The 22,358-nt window shown below is 34.1% G+C and overlaps 1 protein-coding gene across 4 annotated transcripts in view; it reads right to left on the bottom strand.

Annotated features, from left to right (window-relative positions):
- The window catches only part of LOC106622512 (beaten path IIa), a 173,316-nt gene that overhangs the window by 17,878 nt on the left and 133,080 nt on the right, over positions 1–22,358 (bottom strand). For all 4 annotated transcript variants that reach the window (XM_070106024.1, XM_036356960.2, XM_036356962.2 and 1 more), the window contains one exon: positions 18,492–18,625. In XM_070106024.1, the coding sequence (XP_069962125.1) occupies positions 18,492–18,625 (134 nt within the window). The remainder of the gene's footprint in view (positions 1–18,491; positions 18,626–22,358) is intronic.

The raw sequence follows: 22,358 nt of genomic DNA, 5'->3' as shown, positions 1-22,358 counted from the left end.
AGGCATAGTCAACGAGGGTTGCCGCCGTCAATGTCACATTAACAAACGCAATATACATTTGCATGCATCTGAAAGCAATTGCCTTACAGCAGCAAACTGCCAGTCTCTCTGCTTCATTTGTGAAAGGAGTAGATAGGCGTCAACTAGGTACATTTAATGCTAGCGCTCTCGAGTGCTTACAGTGCAGACGAGAGAGTCTCAAATGAGTTTTTTAGATAAAAGCAAAAACCAAGTCCAGCCCGTTATTTGTTTTTGGTGCTGCGCGTAATTTTTTTTTATTTTCTTCTTTTTGATTTTCAACTTGCATATTTTCTTTTTCCATATCATTTTTTGGCTCAGCGCTTGCTGTTTCTCGTGTTTGCTGCTGATGACGTTGATTGTTAATTACAACTTAATGAAAGTTTTGGCTGCTGATGCAAGCAAAACGGCGAATTTCAAAGTAGCGCAATTTTCTTACAGCGTCCAGCTGCCAGATTACCGCAGACAGGCAGCTACCAGCCGTCCAACACACGCCTTGCCACCCACAACGCACCAGAAGGAAGCCTTGATGAAGGTTATTAAATTGTAATTGAAATATTCAACTTTCCAAAGCAGCAACTCTTTGCCACTCGATTTATTTTCAACTACAAAAATGTGCCATAGTCTGTCTGTATGCATGTGTGTGTGTGGCGTTGCTTTTTTGCCACGCTTTTGGCCTTGTAATTGGCGAACGTTTACATAATTTCCAAAAATTATCAAATTCGTGACTCGCATCACATCACATTCCCTATAATTGTGCGAAATTAAGCATGACATTTATTTTGCCATTCGCTTTGCTTTTTACTTATTCCAGCATTTCTCAAGCGTGAATTCATTACGCCCAATGTCCCCATTGTGCTTTAATTGCTCATCGACTGCGTGAGTGCAAGCAATCAAAGGCTTTTCGGTTTGCTTTCACGAAAGTTGTTGGAGTTTATTTTCAATTTCAATTTGCAGAGAATTTATTTCTGTTTTGTTAAAACAATGCAAAGTCATCAACAATCGTCTATTGTATTGGAATGTGGCACAAACGAATGAAATAAAATAAATACAAAGCCAATTAATTACTAAATTGAAATAAATTAGCTACTAGTTCAGCTTTTTTGGAGGCTTAAATGGAAGCAGAAATATTTGAAATGCATGTATGTATATGGTATATGTTATTGTTCCAAAGAGAAAGAAAGAAAGAGAGCTTTATAGGAAATTTAAGCATTTGTAACTCAATTCAATAGAGAGCACCGTAAGATCTGTTCAATATTCGAGACGAATTTAAAATAAATTTACAAAAATTTAACAAATTTTTTTTTTGATTAGGCTTACTAGATTGAAGATTGTGATCAGGCCTTATTTTCTAAAAATCATCGTACAAAATAATAATTCTTAAAAATGATTTTACTTAATATCATTTTCACTTTTCTAAACGAATTAATGTGGAATAGATACTTCAAATCGAAAAAACTGAGATCTTATTTTACTCCAGTCCTTGTGGAATATGTTTCCAGACTTTTAGAATGATATTCTTTCATTTTCTAGTGTAAGTAATTCTAAATTGAATTTTTCAATGAAAATTGTTTATTTTATATATTAAGCTGCAATATATATTAAGTTTACAAGAAATGAGGTGTTACTTTTTTGAATTGTGTCTTTGTTCTGGACAACTGCTTCAAAATTTAATTTAATCTAATTTAAGCATTCACAGAGAAGAACGCTTCGAAACTTTTATTCTAACTGTAGAGTGAAATTATAATAATAATATTTAAGTTCGGTGAGGTTATAAATATTCTGATTTAAGCTTTTGACAAATACTTATGCTTAAAGAGGTATTCTAGTCTAGAAATAAAAAAAAATAAAAAAACGATTTTTTGTTTTTTGTTTTTTCAAAGTTTAACTATTCAAGAATATGCCTACAAGAGGATTTTTCAAAACTGAAATTATTTTCGTAGAAATAGGTATTTTGCTCACCCGGTACCCAAACTGCTTCGGCCAGAAATTAAACTTTAAAAGCGTTTTTATCCAAACAGTCTTTTGCAAAATGATCTCACGATTTCTCAGGTTCTACTAAACCGATTTATCTGAAATCTTTAGAGGGTCTCTTTTCAAACTTATCTACTAGCCTTATCCGAAAAATTCTATTTTACTTCTGAAACCGTCAAAAAAGTTGTACAAAAATTGCTTTTTTTTTAACAGGCGCCATTTCATGTAAAAAATATTATCACACTTTTCCGTAGTTCCAGACTTTGTTTTAGATTAATAATTTTTTTATTTGGTTTCAGATTGCTAGGATAGTTGAAAAAATTGATATGATCACGTGCCACCTAATTAAGACTCCCCACTTTATCAGCTGCTAATTTTTGAAATATTTAACTTTTTTTAAATTTCTTTCTGTACTCTTGTAACGGTAATAAATAACTAATAGAGCCATTTAAAAAATTATTTGAAATTCATGCCTCTCGACTAGAATACTCTTGATACTTGATGCCATGCTAAGGTTCTACTACTTGACTAATCATAGGTTCTAATCCCAATTGAGACAATATGGAAATAATCGTAATATTTATCTGATATTAAATAGTGGCCAGTCATACGCAGCAAGGTAAAAAAGCAGGTAGCTTAATTGTTTTTAGATATTTCTCATGCAAGAAAATTTGACGTCAGCTCAAATTACACTAGTTTACAGTCGTTTTGCGACTGTGATGTTAAAGGCTGTTTCTTGCTAATTTTTGGTTGCTAAAACCTAAACTGATAGCAAAGATTTCCTAACACATAAGTTTGTTTGTGTTTTAGTCAAGGAGTGTAGCGTGAAATCACGACCATTTACTAAAATGACAAAAATAGCTGTACGTGATGATAAATTTTTCAACTCAAATTTGTAATCAGCACACCTCAAATACCCCCACAGACCTCTTAGCACATCAGTCGCGAATATTTCCTTCAGATTTGTTGAGTGGTGTTATTTATAAGCAGTTTCAATTTCAGTTCTGTTTGACCTCAACCTAAGTATTATACTTATATATATATACAAAGTTCTTGTACTTATAGACATACATTTCCATTGTTATAAAAATTTTATTCAGCCAAAACTTTTTTAACTGCGACCAGGTGCAGCGAACTCGAACAACTTTAATCTTCAAACGACCTCTAAATTCTTTCTCTAGTTAGCAGATATTTGAAGAAGAAAAAAACAAACATAATAGAATTGAACTTTTAACAATACCTTCGATTGAATTGAAAACCCTTTAACTATTAGAAAACAAAAGCAAAAAAACTACAATATGCTACTCACCCCTGACACACACAAACAATTTAATCGAGGTGCAGTTTTTCCAAGTTTGAAGAAAATATTCAATTTAACTACGAAACTTGGCAAACAGCATCTTCGCACCAGCATGCAAATCTCATTATGGGCTGGGCGAGGGGCAAAAACGCAAATTGGACACAAAAACTTAAAAGTTTCCGATAAAGTTCGGGTGCAAACTTTCGCCGCTCGCCACTCAATGCGACGCACAAAACGACGATTACACCAGCTAACTGGTTGCAATAAAAGTGCGAAAATGCTGCTGCGGAGAAAGTGTAAGTACATGCGAGCACACATACACACACACACACATTAAAACAAGCGCTCGAGCGGTGCCGTGGTGCGATGCTCTACATAATGTGCATACCGCAACACTAATGGCCGCACACACACAAACACAAACACATTCGGTCGCTGAATATTTCTGTTGTGAGCATAAAATGTCAAATAAACTTCTGACAGCTGGTGTATGTGTGTGGGTGTGTGGTAAGTCACACATATACTGTTATACATGTTTGTATGTGTGCAGGCTCACGTGCGATGAATTTCTCAGCATAATTCGAAGCAAAAATCGCTTAAGGCGAATACGCACAAGACAGCGAAGGCCAAACTTTCCAAGTTCGTTTAAGGAACAATCAGTGAGACTTAACACTCTCTTGTGTTGTGAAGGTGAGTGATTATCACACCTTGGAAGAGTTGCAGGCGCACATTCTTCACACATCTGCCTTTACACCTTCATATTGAAGAGTTATTATTGCATGAAAGGGTGCGTGTGTTTTTGATAAATTATTATTCTTGAATTCCTTGTTTTTTTGTTTTTTTTTTTTTTGCTTTTAAAGTTGGCAAACTTATATCCTGTTGATTATGGATTACTCTCAGCTTGCTAAGACAGATGAGGTATGGATTATGCAATTTGCACACTTATAAATTCATGTTTAATACAAAAGTTGTGTGGATAAAACTTTTTATAGCTATCTTAAAATTTTAAAAATGAATTGCAAAATACTAAAAACTGTTTATAATTGTTAATAAGGATTTCTGCCATACCTTTAACGCACAAATAATTCAAGATTGTTTGTAGTATTTTCAGAAAAGAATTATCGACTAATTATTTTCACTAACAATTTGTTCGGACTTTCAAGTAATTTGTTGCAAAAAACCATTTCTTGTATAATTATTTATGGTGAAAATACATATATATACATATTATAAAAATATTGTGGTCAAATGCCCAACACCAATCAGTGCCTTCGTCATGGAGGGTGCTACTCAGCCACTAATTAAGAAAGTTCTTACACTTCAAAAGAGGTGTATTTTTTCGTAAAATATTACCCATAAACACAATAATGTTAAATTATATGTATAGAGCAATGGAAGCATATTTCTTACTTCGTCTAATATAATTATTTTAAATTAATACATAATATAATATAAATATTTAATGGAACCGCCAACAAAAATTAATTGCTTTACAAGAAAAATCAGCATCAAATAATTTTTTTGATTGAAAACCTATAAAAAAGACACAATATGTGCACCACCTATCAAAAAGTATCAATAAAAATAAAAATCAGAATTGAGTTCCTTGAAGAACAAAGTAGTAACAAACTATACAAAAAGTTAAAGGGTTCAAATATGAGTCAGGTTCATATGGAGAAATATTTAAAACGGTATGAAAAGTAAAAAAAAGAGCATGGTAACGATTTCTGCCATGTTCAAAATACAAATAGGGTGAACCACGGAGTTATGGTAACTAAAATTGGTTTATAAAAAGGTTTATAAAATAATTGAGTGATTTATCTATTGAAAACTCACCAGAAACTAATGAGATGAGAACACTCTCATGTGATAATCAAGCTCCAGCACCCTACTAAATATATAATTAGTATTGCCAAAACGCATTCGCAGAAATCTCCTTGAAAATTGTGCCAAGAGAAATAAATATATTGGACAGATGAATATCAAGACTTATTCGAGATGATCTCTACATGATAGCTTACCGGCGGTCAAGTGGTCAACTTTGCACAACGCGCTTTGAAACGAATTCGGCTCAGCAAATGCAAGCGGCTTCTTCTGTGACTCGAATGAGTATCCTTTTTACTCATGAAAAAATGTTCACTGCTGAAGAAGTTTTTAAAATCGAACCCACAAATTCTACACAAAATCTTCCAAAGACGCAAAAAAATGTTATTCCAATGATTCAATGGTGACCACAGCTACTGTATTGATTTAATGGGATGTCTTCTGTAGAGACGTTACACCTCTTGACTTCTCTGAAAAAGTGGTTAAAACTGGAACAAGAGTGTACCAGGTCGATGTTTTAGCAGACGTGGTAAAGCAGTTAAGCAATACTTTGGATCTTTCAGCAAGATTCTGCTCCAGCACTCAAGGCAAAAACCGCTTAGCACTAAAAACAACATTCATGGCTTAGCTAAATTTGATTGGCAATCTGAAAGTTCAGATTTGAAACTATTGGACTACAGTTTGTCGTACAAGTCTGAGAAAATAGACTATTGACTACAACACAGAAATTTGTAAAGTCGCAAAAAATAGTTGGTTTGTTTAAAAAACGGTACACGGTTTAATCTTTATAACGGCCTGAACTAATTATAGATAAAGCTTATTTTGTATCAAGAGTTAACGATTGATTTTCCAACACAGTAATATTCTAAGCGTGAAATCTCGACATTACAAAGTAAGTCACATTATATATACCATTTAATCCCGTTACTTAAATGGATCAGTATTTACAACCCTAATATGCACAAGCAAAGGTGTGTAGGTGCCCTTGGCTTTGATAAATGATCCTAAATCAAACAGAAGCCGCAATTCAAAATTATGTAGCTTACATACGAACCCTCATATGCAAAGCTTTTACACCCATACATATGCGTATTTATGCCACATATATGTACTGTTCATATCCCGCAGAGTTTTGTGGCAAGCAGCAGGACGTAAATGGGAAAATCTGAAAGTGTTTTTATTTTAATGTTTGCAAACAGAAACGACAAAACCATCTTATAGGTATACCTAAATCCACATGCAAATCTATTCACACATACATATGTATATATTTATTTAGTATAGGCTGCCAAAGAGCAAAGATCGTGAAGCAAATCGGTAGTGATGTGAGTTCAAAAAAAAGAGAAAAGAAAATAACCAAAAGGTGTGTAAACGCTTGCCTCTGGGATCTAACCGCACTTGACAGCAATGTGGATAGCTTCGACTAGAAGGTACTCAAACCTAAAGTCTGTTGGAAGCGTGCTTACACATATGTGCATACTAAGAGAAAAATTTCCATACCATAACATATGAGTAATTTTGGTAGTCTGGGCGCCAACAGCTGTCATTCACAGCCGAGCTGGATCGTTTTTTGAAGAATGGCTGCTTAGCTGCATGTGGGCGTGCGTGATTCGATACAACATACCTTTAACTTTGTTGTTATTGTTGCTGATAAAAGTTTTCTATAATCATATGTTCTCATTTTTTTGTTGCGGTCATACTCTTATTTTATAGTCACCATGCCTTATTTTAAGCCACAAAATTTTGATTTTTTTTTTCGAACCTATCGAGCCCAACGATTTTTACCCATATACATATCTAAACAAATTACAAACCTTAAGAAGGAATTTTTGCTTTCTTTATGAGCTGTCAAAATATTTTTGCCCTGGGGGCAACTTGTCGCGACTGGTGACAGACATTAATCATCTGCCAATATAAATTAGCAATTAGTAACGCCAACTGACTCAGCGTATTCAAAGCCAAACCGTGTTGAGAGCCAAAGGCAAAATTTCGTAAATTTCCTGGTGTTGATTTCACTTAGTCGTTCCATTACACTTTTTTTGGCAAAACATTTCGCCATTTTGTGGTGCGAAAAGTTGGAAAACAATTTTTTCAACTAAAAGCCGCAAAAGCCGCAAACGGGGTGACTTCCAATCAAAAATAAACTATCAAAATAGTTCAATGGGTTTTTAATAGTGGCGTGCAAGTACAATATAAGCAGAGTTATTCACAGTGGAAACTAATATTGTAAGGCTAGCCTCTAGCAATTTTGTAAGGGATAAAAGGTTTTGCTAATATGCGTTCAGTATGTGTATTCAAGAACACTCACCGTAGCTTACAAATGTTTTAAAAACATTTTGTTGTAATTAAATATAGCTGAAAAGGCACATGTTGACTATTGACACTATGAATGTCATGTAGCACTGATCCAAATCTTTAAAATCCTATCCTGCTTATTGATTTGATTTTCATACGAGATCATAAAGAAGATTATCACTTACAACACTTTCACAGTATTAGATATATGACAGGAATAAGATCTATATTTAACTATGAAGAAATTTTTTTTTTTGCTCCTCTGTATATTCACTACCCGGTGCGATCCTATTTCACTTCCACACTCATATGAGTCAACGGCAGCTGTTGTGGAATTTTGCAAACGTTTTCAGCCCTCCCTCGATACCGCTTGAAGATGACTAATAAATTAAGAGAATTTTCAGCGCTTTGTTGCTGCGACGCTTATCATTTGTATTGACTGCTGTTGTTGTAATGGCTGCAGATGCTATTTGCTCGAATGTGGCAGCGGTTTAGCATTTTGCGTTTTGTGGCAACACAACTTAGCCTTAGCGCTCGCACATAAGTATGCATGAATTTCGATATACCAGTGTGTGTGTGTGTGCGCAAGTGTCTAACGAAGATAAATAGTTGGAGTTTTTTGCCTGCCAAATTTAGTGGAAAATTGAAAAAAGCTTTCCAATACCAGCAAATAGAGGCAAGCGTACGTTGTTAAGTGTTTATACATGCTTATATATAACTATGAGTGTGTGCGTGTTTTCAATCTGAAATGCTCTTAAGCTGTTAAGCTGCAGCGCACTCGTATACTGTTTTGGCAATTCTTTTTTGGTTAAGTTGATGATAAAGAGCATTTATCTTTGGCGATTTTTGAGCGAATATATATCATTTTGTGCCGTCATCGCTGTTAGTACAAGGTTTCTATTCCCTACTGTTCTTAAGTTTTTACTGAATTTCTTTTTATTATGCAATAAAATGTTGTGTGTGTTTTCAAATTTCTATATTTGTTCGCCAAACAATTCTTGTCTAGAAGAAAACTCTCGTTACATATGTTTTTAATTTTTTTTCGCTCTCAAATCCAAGTCATTACACAACATTTTCTTTTAAAGACTAAATGAACCCAACACACATTATCATTCTAAGCTTTTACTCCTGCTCTATATCTTTGTTCATTACACAAAAAATATAACAATGCGGTCTAAATAAACTTTTCGGTATGCCTTTTCTCTTCAATTCTTTAATCTGTGCTTTATGGCAACACCTTTTAACCGCTGCAATCGCATTTAAAGGACACGCTTGGATTTTCAGTAAATTTGCAAATGCACCCACAAACTGAGATTGCGAGAACCCTTTTCACAGAATACTGTTAACTTTACGTATATATACCCGCAACAAGTATTATGATCAATTTAGTTTAAATCTGAATTTGTATTAGTGGCTGCCTCGATAGTAGTTCTACATATACAATTTTAATTAGATCATAGTTCTGGGTATAAATAAATAAATAATTCAGCAAAGCTGTTTAAAATTGGATATCGGACCGTCAGAATAGCATAGATGACATTCAATTAGTTCGAAAAGAGGTAGAAGAAGGTCAAAAATATGCATGAAAGCTTTCGATCTGAAATTTTAAAACGTATTTTTTGCCTCAATATTCTGCTCATTTGTCGGAACTGCCGGTATTGGACTACTACAGCATAAAGCTGCCCTACAAACTGATCGATCAAAATCCAGTCCTTGTATGGAAAAGTGTTTTGTTTAACGAGATATCATCAAGAAATTTATCATGGATTACTGCACTAGAAAATGGTACAATCTCCTAAAAAATTGGTTATATCGACCAACTATAACATATAGCTGACATGCAAACTGACCGATCAGATACTTAGAACGCATTTGAACTTTGTACTACGTATCTGCCCCAGCTTCACATTTTGATCTATCGCTGAGGAATCATCTTATCAACAGCGCCAAGGACCGTCGTGCCGCATATTTGCTCCAAACTTCCTACTTGGAAAGGGAAAAAAATCTGCTTATATCTGTAGAAAGCTCTAATTATGCGTTCTGCAAAATGGCTTATATATCAGTCTAAAAATTAATAATAAATTTCTTTAGAACAGCGCTGAGGCTGTTGGTTTCAAGAACTTATACTACAAGGTATGTTTTCTCTGCAACGTGTGTTTACCATATTTGGTTATTACCAAATTCACGAATCTTATATGCAGGTGTATACTATTCTCTCTTTACTTTAATATAAATAGAAGTACGTTCGATGAACCTTTTAGTTCTCCTCCTTACGAAATTAAATTATAACGAAGGTTTCTTTTATTTTTTTTATAGAATAAAATGACGAACATAAAACTTTCCTTTTCTCACAAACATTTGGAGAACGAAGACGCGACCATCTTTAGCTATATTTTTATGTAGAGTAGACTCAATCTGAAATGATAACCTCCTTATATTTAAAATAAACAAAAAATATATAAAAGTTAGTAAGCAGTATGCTTTTTTTAATTGCCTCAAGCGATAACGGTTCAGCGCAAAAACTTCAGTGCCACAAAAATGGCTAAGTCCACAAAACTGTTGCATGCAAACAGCACAACACACAAATACTTAAACATATTTACTAACACATTTGCAAACATATTTATATGTGTACATATGAGCACACAAAATGAGTTGATACGCAAAACAAACAGTTGGATGGGCCACATGACGCGCTGCCGGCATTAGAAAGGGCGTTCAAGCAGCGCTTCGCTTTGCAAGTGGCGACACAAAATCGCGCCGAAAATAAACCCACAAAACAAACTGGAAATCAGCACCGCGCTTGCGGGCAAAAAGCATCACAGCTGAGAATTTAACTTAAATAACAACAGTAACAACAAAGCATTGTAAACTTGTAAACAGCAGGAGCAGAAGCAACAGCAACAAAGAAACAAACACGAAATGTCACAATGAAAACAAGAAAAAAACCGAAAAGATTAAACAACTCAAACTAAAACTAAAACTGTAACATGTGCATATGGCCAAACCTGAAATAACGGTAGAAATAGTTGGAATAAAAACACGCATCTAATACGAGGCGCATAGTGGGTCTGATAACTAATAATTGCGCTGAAAAATGTTTGCAAGTTTATAAATTGCAGCCGATATAATTTTTAATTATGTTAAATTCCTATAAAAATTATATTAAAATAACTAAAAATTAATTAATTAATTGCTTGCACTATCTTTTTTATTTTTAATTAATTTTTTTATAATTCTAAAATTGCTTTTTTTAACTCTTAAAATATTTTTTTCTGAAAATTATTTTTTTTTTATATCTTTTGATATTTTATTAAAAATGTAGAGTTTTGAAATTTTTAAGAACTTTAAAATTTAAAATTTCATGCAAAACATCATTGTCATGAACTTGTATGTCCTACTGTATAAACCCTGTTGAGCTAAAAGGCGGAATACCGTTGCTGATAACGGTTAAAAGTTTAAGCTTTAAGTTCATTTGTGCTAAGCTATTACATATTTTTGAGCTATTTTTAGTTTGCTCGTTTTGTTTTTTCTATTTCTTTTTTTTTTCTCGCCGAGAGTGTTTTAGTTTTCATTACTTTAATCTCTTGTGTTTGTTTGTTTATTTGGTTACTCTGCTGTAATTTTTAGTGCTGTGCTTTATCAGAACTTTTTTCTTCGTTTTTTGACATAGATTTTCGCTGCAGACTCGGCAGTGTTTGGTTGGCGTTTTTCTCACTAGCACTTGGTTGTGTTGCGAGTTGGTTTTTGAGGCACTAACTTTGATGTTATTTGCCGCCGGCTGGAAGCGCACAGTACAGAAAAAGAGAGAAGTTTACATACGAACATTGGTATATATGTATGTGCTTATAAATTTGGAAGTTTGGAGGCTCGTGCTGTAGTAAAAAATGTAATGCAGCATATTTTCTTGTTAGGTAAGAGTGAATTGTATTTAGTTTATGAAAGTATTTTTGTTAAATGTTAAAAAAAAAGTAACTAAAATTACCAATTTTATTTTATTTATAAATTACACAAGTAAGGAAGAGCCAAGTTTGTATGTAACCAGATCAAAGCTGAGGAAATACCATCAGATGTTGGCAAAACTTTATATTGAAACATTTTGCGAAAGAATTCAATATTCATTTTGACCAGCCTAAACGGTTCAAATTCAGATAGAAACTCGGAAATCATTATATAGGGTATGTTGGAGGCAGACAAAGGATGCGCTGATTACGTTAACCTTTAACATTGCTCAGGTATACTTGAGAACATATTTTCAAGCAATTTTATAAATATATACTAACTCACTCACTGACTTATTTGGCATAAAGTTTGTTAGAATAAAATATAAAAAAATCAAATAAAAAATAGTATGCTAAAAAAACTTACATATGCGGCATAAAGCCAACCGGAAATCTAATATTAGGTATATGGGAGATAGAGATAGTTTTGACGCTTCAGGTGAACAAAACTGTTATCTCTATACCAACATGTTGCAAAAGTATAAAGTTACGTGTTTTGCTGTGTCCCGGGTAAACTCCTCTTAAAACTCAAGCACAATCCCATGGATACTTGGACCGGCCATAACGTTTTCTCCTTTATTCGTACAGAATATTTAAATAGTTCAATATAATAGTATGAATGTATAGAATAGTCACAGCAACGCGTTTATAATGAAATTTAAGATTTAATGCAATGTCTTGAAATACGCAATTCCGAAGTCATTTATATATTTTTCTCATCAAATAGAAAACTACCCTAAGAACTTTATGCAATTAGACAATAAATTTAATTCAATTTACATAAATTTGAAAAGAGACGTAGATGAAGTACATATGATCTAACCTGTTCAAGAAAACACTTCAAAGTTCTGCATATATGAGCGTTGAAGACATTAGCATTTGATCTCTGTAAATATAGTGCTTTTACGTTACATAACCTAAAAAATAGATAAAGAGATTACAAAAGGTACCCCGATGTGTTTTTGAGTGATTTGAGTTGCTAAGAAACCTAACCTCTCAAAATCAACAGAAAAAGTGTCGTAAAGTCGAGAGGCAAAATAGGACTACTACTTATTAAAGTAGTAGGGCCAGTGGTATTTTCTACAATCTAATGGCCTGAAGAAAGTTGTTCTTCAACACTTCTAAACCACTTGCTTACACCACTGGGTACAAGTATTTACAGATATAAACTACAGTTACCAGCAAAAGGAAGAAAAAAAGACTAAAAGCAAAACAATAACAAATTAAACTATGAAATTGTCTAGCAAACCAGAGCTTCACCGTCGGCGCTCCGACCAGATTAGAAACTTCAAACTACGTAGAGAGACCACTAGAGCAAAATAAAGTTGTATTGTTGTGAATATTTAAAATGTGGCACAATGGCTGCATAAAGAATGGAAAAAGTGCAAACTATGACTTATAAATGCACACACATGTATATGGATCAATATTAAAGGCAACACCATAAGCCTTCAGTAAGCTACATAGCATGAAAAAATCATTAAAATTTTTAAGCTTTGTTTTGTAAATATTATTAATATTTGTTTTAAGCTAAAGCTCTGACATCTGTATTGATAAAGGCATAAAATATGGTTACAAGACGTCCTGCGGGAAAAAAGTAAGAAAGCAATTGAAAAAAATTATTTATTTGTTATAAAAAATTTTGATCTTAAGCATCTTCAATTTTTCAAATCTTTCACTGAATAATTTTGCGAACCTCTTTCAAAATTATTTTTTATGTCTGAATTTATCACGAGAGTGTTGTAGTAAGATAGTTTGCGCAATGATAAAAAACTTAAATAATAGAGAATGATTTACCAAGTTCAGAAAAATATATATTGTTCAAAATAAATTTAGCATTTCTGATATTTTATTAGAAATAAATTGCGTATTAAATTTTTATTTAAATTACTTTTATTTTAATTGAATTACTTTAAAACTTTAATAAACACATACAGAATTTCGCCCCTAAAATAAAATTATTATGCGTTTTCGCTTTTAAATTATTACAAAAATGTTTAAGTCCTCGCTTTCGTGTCTCTCTCTCTCTCTATCATAAAATTTATTTTCTCCAGTATTCACTTATTATTTCTCTCTCCGTCAAGCAGTTACATATTTTTATACCAATTTCGTCATACGAAACTTCCTTCAAGGTTTGTCGTTAGCTTGGTAAAAAATATTATGTTTCACTTTAAATATCCTTTTACTGTTCAGCACAGCTGCCCGCAGGTGCTTGTCATAACAATATGAAACTTGACCAGGCAGCCATACACATGAACTAGTGCAACGGCACACATACACATATACACACCTGCTTGCACCTGCAAACGAAAATCCTTGTGAGAGCCACATAAACCCTTTTTCAGCCTTAGTTGATTGTAAAAGTGAAGCACTCATACGCGCTGTACGTCCCAACCGAACAAATACAATGGGCGAAGAAAGTGTCGCAAACGTATGTATATTTGCATTTTCGTGAGTATAGTGGAGCACAAAATATTAAAATTCATACGCATATTGGTGCTCAGCACTTTCCTCAGTATATTTTGGTTTATATTTCTTTCTTTTTAATTGAGAAAAGTGGATACCCTTCGGTAGCAACTACAATACGGTTGTTGTTGCGTGTGTGTGTTGCTCAGGGTCTGATTTCTGCTACATACGAGGTTTGTTTAAAAAGTATCGCGAATTGGAATTACTTAAGAAAGTGTTTTTTAGTTATTAATGAATATTTATTTTGTAACCTTCAAAGTAATCAGCACTAGATATAATGCACTTACGCTATTAGATAAGTAGATATAGGTGGCCCGCGAATACTTTTTGAACAAACCACGTATTTGGTCAAGAACAACACATTAATAGTGCCGCAGCCACTAAATTCTCCAGATCTGAAACCCTCTTATTATTTGTTCCCAAAATTGAAGCTGCCCATGAAAGGACGTCGCTGCGCTATTATTGAGTTAATAAATACTGCATCGAAGAAGTAGATAAACAAAAAAATACTTTTTTAAGTGCTTTGAGAATAGGAAAAAACGCTGGCATAATGGCATTATAACTAGAAGTGATTACTTTGAAGTGAACAAAATAGATATTCATTGATAAATAAACAATTTCTTAAGAAATACAAAATTTTCCATGCTTTTTGAACAAACCTCGTACAAACATATTGTGCTCTACTTCAGTCACAGCTCAAAACGGATGCAGTAAAGTTTGCACGAATGGTGTTGTGTCCTTTTCTGTCACTGCCACACATACACATACACGTAGACACTGGCAACAGTGATATATGTGTATGGCAGTAAACGCATGACACTGTACGTTAACATAACAAACCGCAAGTAATAAAAATGAAAACATATACAAGTACCTATATCTCTGGAATAAAGAAAAATTTTTGGCAGATATGAAAAATGTTGTAATCTCTTTACACCACATATCCTTGTCGACAAAACGGAAGCCGTGCTGGCCATGAAGTCAACGATTTCCGACTATGTTCATACATAACCTTGAGTCTCGGCGACATTTAACATTTTCGGTCATGCACATATGAATGAGGCACCACTCACATGTCCGCTTGCAACAGTATGTGGTCCCTGCTGCGGTGTCGGTCTCCTGCCTGCCTGCCGCATCAATGTGCGTACCTGATTGTGCTCCATGTCCACTAAATGGGCGACAATTGTGCTGAGACTTTTGTGGTATCTTGATAGCGCAGCATTTGTTAAGCTTTCACTATCTACGAGAATGCATAAATGTGTATGTGTGTCTGTGTGGGTTGGAAAGCTCTGTGTTGGACGCGCACTTTTCACATGCAATTTGTGTTGAAAAGCGACAGCGACATTACTTAAAGGTGCCACATCACCGCACACATATACACACTTGAACTGCAGCGTTAGTTCGTTAGATACACTGATGTGTTGCTGAAAGTGTCAGGGATCTGGTGCATATACGAGTATCCACTATTATTGCACTTAGCCGTTTACAGTTAGGCGTAAAATTCTTAGCATCGCACTGTAGTGATTTTTGTTGCGAGTTAAAAATAAAACTTTTATTGCAGAAAAAACTGAGAAATTAAAGACGGAATGACCAAGAGCTAGGTAATATATAAAAAGTGAGTAAATAATTTTAGTCAGGCTGAATTCTATTCTGAACTAGCTGACGCGATGAACTTTGCACGGCATAAAAAAGAATTGATTACGCCCAGACGAGTCTAATTTTTTTAAATTAGATCTCATAGTTCTCGAATTCTAAATGAGAGGAAAGTTAAATTCATTATGCTTGTTTACGCATTGTTTTAATTATAAATTTCATCCTTGTAAGAACTTACACTTATTTCAGCTTTGTCTAATAAGGTCGTAATACTCGTTATAATCATAAAATGTTTAAAAATCAACTGTTTTTTACTAGTTATTTTCTTTTGCTTTAAAAAGAGCGTTAGATGGAGTTTCAATTTGAGAGATTAAAGGTATGTGTCAAGATCAGAAATAAAATGTTTGAGTTTCTAAAAGAGAAAAAGGTCTGATGCCAATTGTGGCGCATCACAGCACTCAGAGATTACTACTAATTATTTTTTTTTACCGAAAATAACAAATAAAGTTTCTTTAGTATTTCTAGCCCTGGATACATTTTCTATGAGAGCTTCTTATGCTTAGTAAGATGTGATAACAATAGGTATTCTAATCAGTCGCACCCCCGATTGGTTACGAGGACTACTTATTTATACAAAGTGACTACACGTTTGTACAAGACTAAGCGTTATATCACCTGGGGATAGCGCCATCTAGCGGAATTATCAGGTATTAGTATGAGCCGCCTTAACGTCTCGATAAACAAGTCTCTCGTTTTAGGAACTGAGACACTACAAAGTACATAATAAACTACACACCGGTAGTGGAAGTTAACGCCTTACTTTTCAATCAACTTTGGTAGGGGATCAATTTTTTTTTAGCCATCTGTAATTTGCTATTTATTGAAATTTTTCTAATCTACACATAGATAATGTAAACTATAAATGTTTCTTTAAAGGTTTATTTTTGCCCACATACAGGCGAAAATTGCTTACTGTAACTCAGTGCTTTAACCTGCAAGCAACTAACGATGGTGATTGTACGAGGGCATTTAAGTCATTGTCTGAGAATGCATTTCTGCATTTTACGCCCTAAAAACTCGCTGCACACCAGCAATTCAACATGCTCTTGTGTGAATGGTAAGGTATACCTCTCTGGTTTGCTTGTCAGCACAATCGTTTGGGACGTATTGCTGTTAGCGGCGTGTCCTTTGATACTTCGTTACGGCTGACCATGGTTAGGATTACAAACAAAGTCCACAGCTATGTACACATAGGTACTTCAACGTCACATACTTACAAGCTAACCTTTGTGACACGCCAGTGTCAATGTGTGTAGACATTTTAGGCGCATACAAGTGTAAGATACTCATTACAAAGGTGTCCATCGAGACTTCAAGAAACAGCGACAAAGGACATGCGAGTCGACACAAAGCCAACTCGAAGGCTGCGCAATGTAGTAAGACAAGCAAAGTTAAATGGCGCCAACAATGGCATGAATTTGTCGTAGCATACTTGTAGGCGTTGCATAAAAACGTGCAGAAATGTTGAGTGAAAATGGAGCTGCCGATTTCTATTTGGCTTATTGAAGCTTCTGAGGAATTTTCTAATTTGTTGAGATTTTTACACAATTCCTTTTGATTTGAGGTACACGAGTGGTTGCCAATAAGGCAACAGGAAGTGCAGAAATAATAATGGAAAGAATGTCATTGCGATGTAGGAATGTGTGTAAATGACAATATGTGTTTACGTATGTGTGAGGGTTGTAAAAAAATGTAAGCAATATGTGGAAGCCTTAGATGAAGAGTGCAGATGTATATGGTATACATACATACGTATATTGGCAATAAAAAGCCTTCAATACTGAGATGTTATATGGCTTGAGTATTTATAGAAGTATAATTAGAAATACTGTTTGAAAGAGCGAGTACTTGTCACAAGGTTTCTTTAATTGAATATTTTAATTTTTTTAATGTTGAGGAAAAGAAACTTGAGATTTTATAAGATTATAAAACCGCTATTGAGCGGAGTTCTAACAAATTTCGTTGAAGATTGCAACGAACATGCTTGGTGAATAAGAGAAAGAGAAAAAAAACTTTTTTTTGTCTGTTAAAGAGTTAAATCTCTTTTTTGGAAGTTCTTAACAAAACAATAAAATTTTCTAATGACCGTTCCAAGAGAGTATATCCATTTGAACAAATCAAACAATTCAAGCGTCAGTGAAGAATAATACAATAGTAAGAAAGAATGCCACACTAATGGACCAAAGAGCATCTTATACCCCTAAGTCTCCACATCTCCTGTGAAGGAAAGCAGAATACAGTAACACAAACTACTCGCATCTTAAATCAATTCCACTATTGTTTGATTAAAACAAGCCCAACCTTTTACCAACGCAAAACTGACCTTTCGGTCTTGCTGTTACCGTTACTTCATTAACGCAAATTGGATAATCACCCACAGTGTAAACGTAAGCCAAACATTTTAGGCATCTTTCAACACAGAGATATTCGAGTTAGAGACGTTTTTGTTTCACAATACAATGCATAACGGTAAACAATGCTACCAATATCAATGGCCAAGAGTCAGACTCTTCTGAGCAAGCAACTTGCTGTTTTCAGCTAGCTATTTGCCTGTGGGGATAATGCTTCAGCATTTGCCTGCGAAAGTATATTCTGGTATATTTTCGATATCGACACTCAGAATTCATGCACTACCCAAATGGATGTTTTACGTTGTCTCACTTTTCCTCTCTCTTTTTATTTTTCTCATAAAACACGTTACGGTTGAGCATTGAGTGGCTAACATTGTTCTGAAAATTGGATAATTGCGTAGAATTTTTTTGAATGCTCGAGGAAAGGTGAAAATGTAGAAGATATAAAGAAATTTCTTGGTTTTAAGAACTTTTTTTTAATGATTTTTTGAAATGCCGAAATACTTAATGAGACCTTATTATTCGACATTTTGATGAATGCTCTTCTTTTAAAATTCCTTGCAACATTTTCTTTAATTTACCGTTAATTCCTATTCATTCTTTACTTACCACCATATTATTTATTGTGAATTTTAGCTCGGCGCGTGGCCTTGACGGCGGTGTACTGCAATTTGCGCGCAACACGTCGCCCGGTTCGTAACGCGTATGCTCGGTAAAAAGTGTTGGCCGCTTCTCGGGTAATTCTGCAAAAGAAATTCGGTAAGTCAGACACATTTATAAACATAAATAAGTAAGTAGAAGCGCGCATTAAGCACGATTACACAAAGATTAAGCAAATGCAGATAAATGAAAAGCAGCGACATAGTACGCATACAAACTAGTGGCTAATTAAATTTCGATACCCTTTTAGAGACAATTCAATTTATGTTTTAATTGTCACATAAGTTATCCAAAAGTCAGACGGAGGAACTTACAAACTTAACCCTCATAAATTATCCTTTTAGCGAAGGCAAATGGCAAACAGAAAACAATTGTAGATATACATTGTATATAAAGATATAGAGTTACATACGCTTATATAATATAATAAATAACATAAGCCATATACTCGTATGTATACCTATGTCTTTCTCTTTTGCACTTATGGCTATAAGTTTTTAGACTCAGACAGTTTAGGTTCTGCGCGCACATGAGTGAAAATTGTCCCAAGTTTTTGCTGTAATTTAATTAAAAGTTGCAATCTTATTGTTGCGCCCATAAATAATTTAAGAAACTTTTTTAAAGCAGGAGACGGCAGTGATGGCGAAATTCTTTATACTTATTTCTACTATTTGGCATTCTCCTTCACTAATATTTAATCGCTCCGTTAAAATTAATATGAAACATGCATATAGTATATAAGAAATTCATAAATGAATTATATTAGGTAAAGTAAAAAGTTCGTTCGGTTTTTTACGCTCGATGTTGTCATAAGTGACCCAGTTTTCATCGCCAGACACAATCCGCTTCAGAAACGGGTCGATTTTGTTGCGATTCAGTAGCGATTCGCAGATGGAAATTCGGTCCATCATGTTATTTTGCGTTAGTTCGTGTGGCACCCAAACATCGAGCTTCTTTTTGAATCCAAGGTTATGCAAATGGTTACAAACGGTTTTCTGGCTTATCTTTAGTTCCTCAGCAATTAAATAAGTGCTCACGTGACGGTCTGTTTCCACTATTTTCATGATTTTATCGCAATTTTCGACGACAGGCCCCCCGACGCGTGGTGCATCTTTGACATCGAAATTACCGGAACGGAACCTAGCAAACCACCTTTGTGCTACACGTTCGTTTACAGTATTGGGTTCATAAACTAAATTAATTTTTTCAGTCGCTTTGGTTGCTTTTTCGCCTTGATCGAAGAAAATTTGTAAAATATAGCGAATTTTTTCTTTGTTGGTGTCCATCTTTGACGAGCGCTCACAACGTACTGAGTCAATCAATCGAAAAACTGTCAAAGACAAACTTTTAGCGCGAATAAACACGTTTTCAGCGCCGTATAGTATGACATGATGTAACACTAATACTATGGACAATAACGCCATCTCTTAGATAAAAACCGAACGAACTTTTTACTTTACCTAATATTTATAAGAAACAAAAAAAAAACGATAACTTACGTTGGAAAATTTAATATACCCCTATTTATACATCAGATTCAAGCTAGTAAAAATTCGTTTCTTTTAAAACTAAAACCCACTCTTTTACATGTAGTACACAAAAGCAACTACCGTAAATTTGGAGCTAACTGCTTTCTTTTGTAGAACATCTTCTATTATTTTCTTTGCCTAATTTTTGTGGTTCTTATTTGCTTAAACACCAGAACAGCTATTTTAGTCGAAACAGCACTCAAATATTATTAATTTTGGTTTTTTAATACAAACGTATTTCCTTACTCAGTTCATTCAAGCTTGTCGATATATATCTGCTTACACCTCACATATATGTTTATTTTATAAGCCGGACTGAAACAATTTTAATATTTCAGTTTAAAAATATTTACTTTGGGCAACCTTAGATTTACCAGAGTATGGAGAGTAACGAATCTAACACACAATCTAAACAAAGTGATATAATCATATAGAGACAGACTATAAAGCAGTTATAACAGTTTAATGGGATATCTACATGCTGGCAGTGAGCCTTTATCTTCCTTTTAACGGACAAAACCGCAACCATAATCATCTAGCAATCATAGCGCGGTCACAATTTGGTTAGGTCTCGTTTAAATGCTATCGATATCAATGTTAAGATCGAAAAAGAAAAAATAGAAGTTAGTCATTTGTTACATTTTATAGTTAACCACTAAACCACTGCTGAAACATAGTTCATAAAAAAATACTTCAAATTCACTTCAGAAAACACAAAAAAAAAGTTTGATATGAAGGTAACCACAAAATTTTTACAGAATATACTTTCTTTCGCGACCGATCGTTGTCATGATGGACAATTATTGCCTCGCGTCGATTAGCCAAATTCCGGACGTTTTTCAGAAATCGTTCGCATTGATTTCATAAGTTGTTTTAGAAGCTCATAATAGAGCACGCCCTTCTGATCAACCAAATACAGAGATACACCTTGGAGCAAGAAGCAGAATATGCTTTGCCGTGAATTTGGACAACCAGACAGGTTTCACATTTGATTTTTTTGCGCTTAAGGTTGTTATAATGAATCCACTTTTCATCACTAGTCACAATCGGATGCGAACACGATTTGTTTTTGTAGCTTATAAGCAGTATTTCTGACATTAAAAGTCGTCTTTCAACGCCTCTTGGCTTAATTTCAATTTTCTTGCTTTTAAATGTATGTGCTTGAGAGACTCCCAAATATTTTGGGATATCTTCTTGTGTTTGGCAGTAATTTTCATCGGGTAATGTTTGCAGTTCCTCATTTTCAAACTTTTTTGGCCGCTCAGAACGTTATTCGTCTCACAAGCTAAAATCGGTGCTTTTAAATCGTTCAAACCACTTTTGGCACGTTCGCTTAGCTAAAACATATTCACCATAAACTTCCGCCAATATTCGAAAACTTACGGTTGAGGCTTTCTTCGTATTTAAGTAATGCAAATATACGCACGATGTTCGATATATTTTAGTTAATTGAAGAAATTAACATTGTAGTTTATGCTTCAAATGACAAAAGACTAGTTATAGATTCAATATACCGAGGCGTTAAAGGCGTGCCACGTTACTAGAATCAAGGTCAAGGTATAGTGGACTAATCTGAAAAATTTCTTCAAATCTTATCGTGTTGCTATGAATAATAACACTTAAAAACGTTTTTCATACCAACATTTTATTCCGATTGTTCAGTTTGTATGGCAACTATATGCTATAATGACTCGATATCGGCGTTTCCAACAAATGAGCAGCTTATTGAGTAAAAAAGAAAATGTGCAAAATTTCAGATGGATATCTCAAAAAGTGAGAGACTAGTTCACCTTCATACAGACAGACAGACGGCCATGGCTAAATCGGCTCAGCTCATGATGCTGATCATTTATATACCATATACATATATACAATTGATAGGGTCTTCGACTTTTCCTTCTGAGCATTACAAACATCATGGTAAACTTAATATACCCTGTTCAACAAATATATACTCTCCACAAATAGGTAGAACTAAAGTTTTGAGTGAATGTTATCGGAGAAGTAAATGATCCTGAGCAACTACTACTTATATAAGCAGTATTAGAAATAAGACTTTTCCAAAAAAACGTATTACTTTATATTATTATAAGTATTACTTTACTATATTTACTATTACTTGAACCATAGTTGAACTCCAAGTACCTTAACCACATACCCCTCTAATATACATATAACATACATATGCTCATACCTCAGTCAAAATAACTGTATCCTTATTCAATTTGGCATACTTAACATACACATATACATCATAAATGCTTCCACACAAGTTTCCGTTGCTCAC

Source organism: Bactrocera oleae, chromosome 2 (genome assembly GCF_042242935.1).
Source record: "Bactrocera oleae isolate idBacOlea1 chromosome 2, idBacOlea1, whole genome shotgun sequence".
In the NCBI taxonomy this organism is placed as follows: domain Eukaryota; kingdom Metazoa; phylum Arthropoda; class Insecta; order Diptera; family Tephritidae; genus Bactrocera; species Bactrocera oleae.
This window is presented reverse-complemented; position numbering and strand designations above follow the sequence as displayed.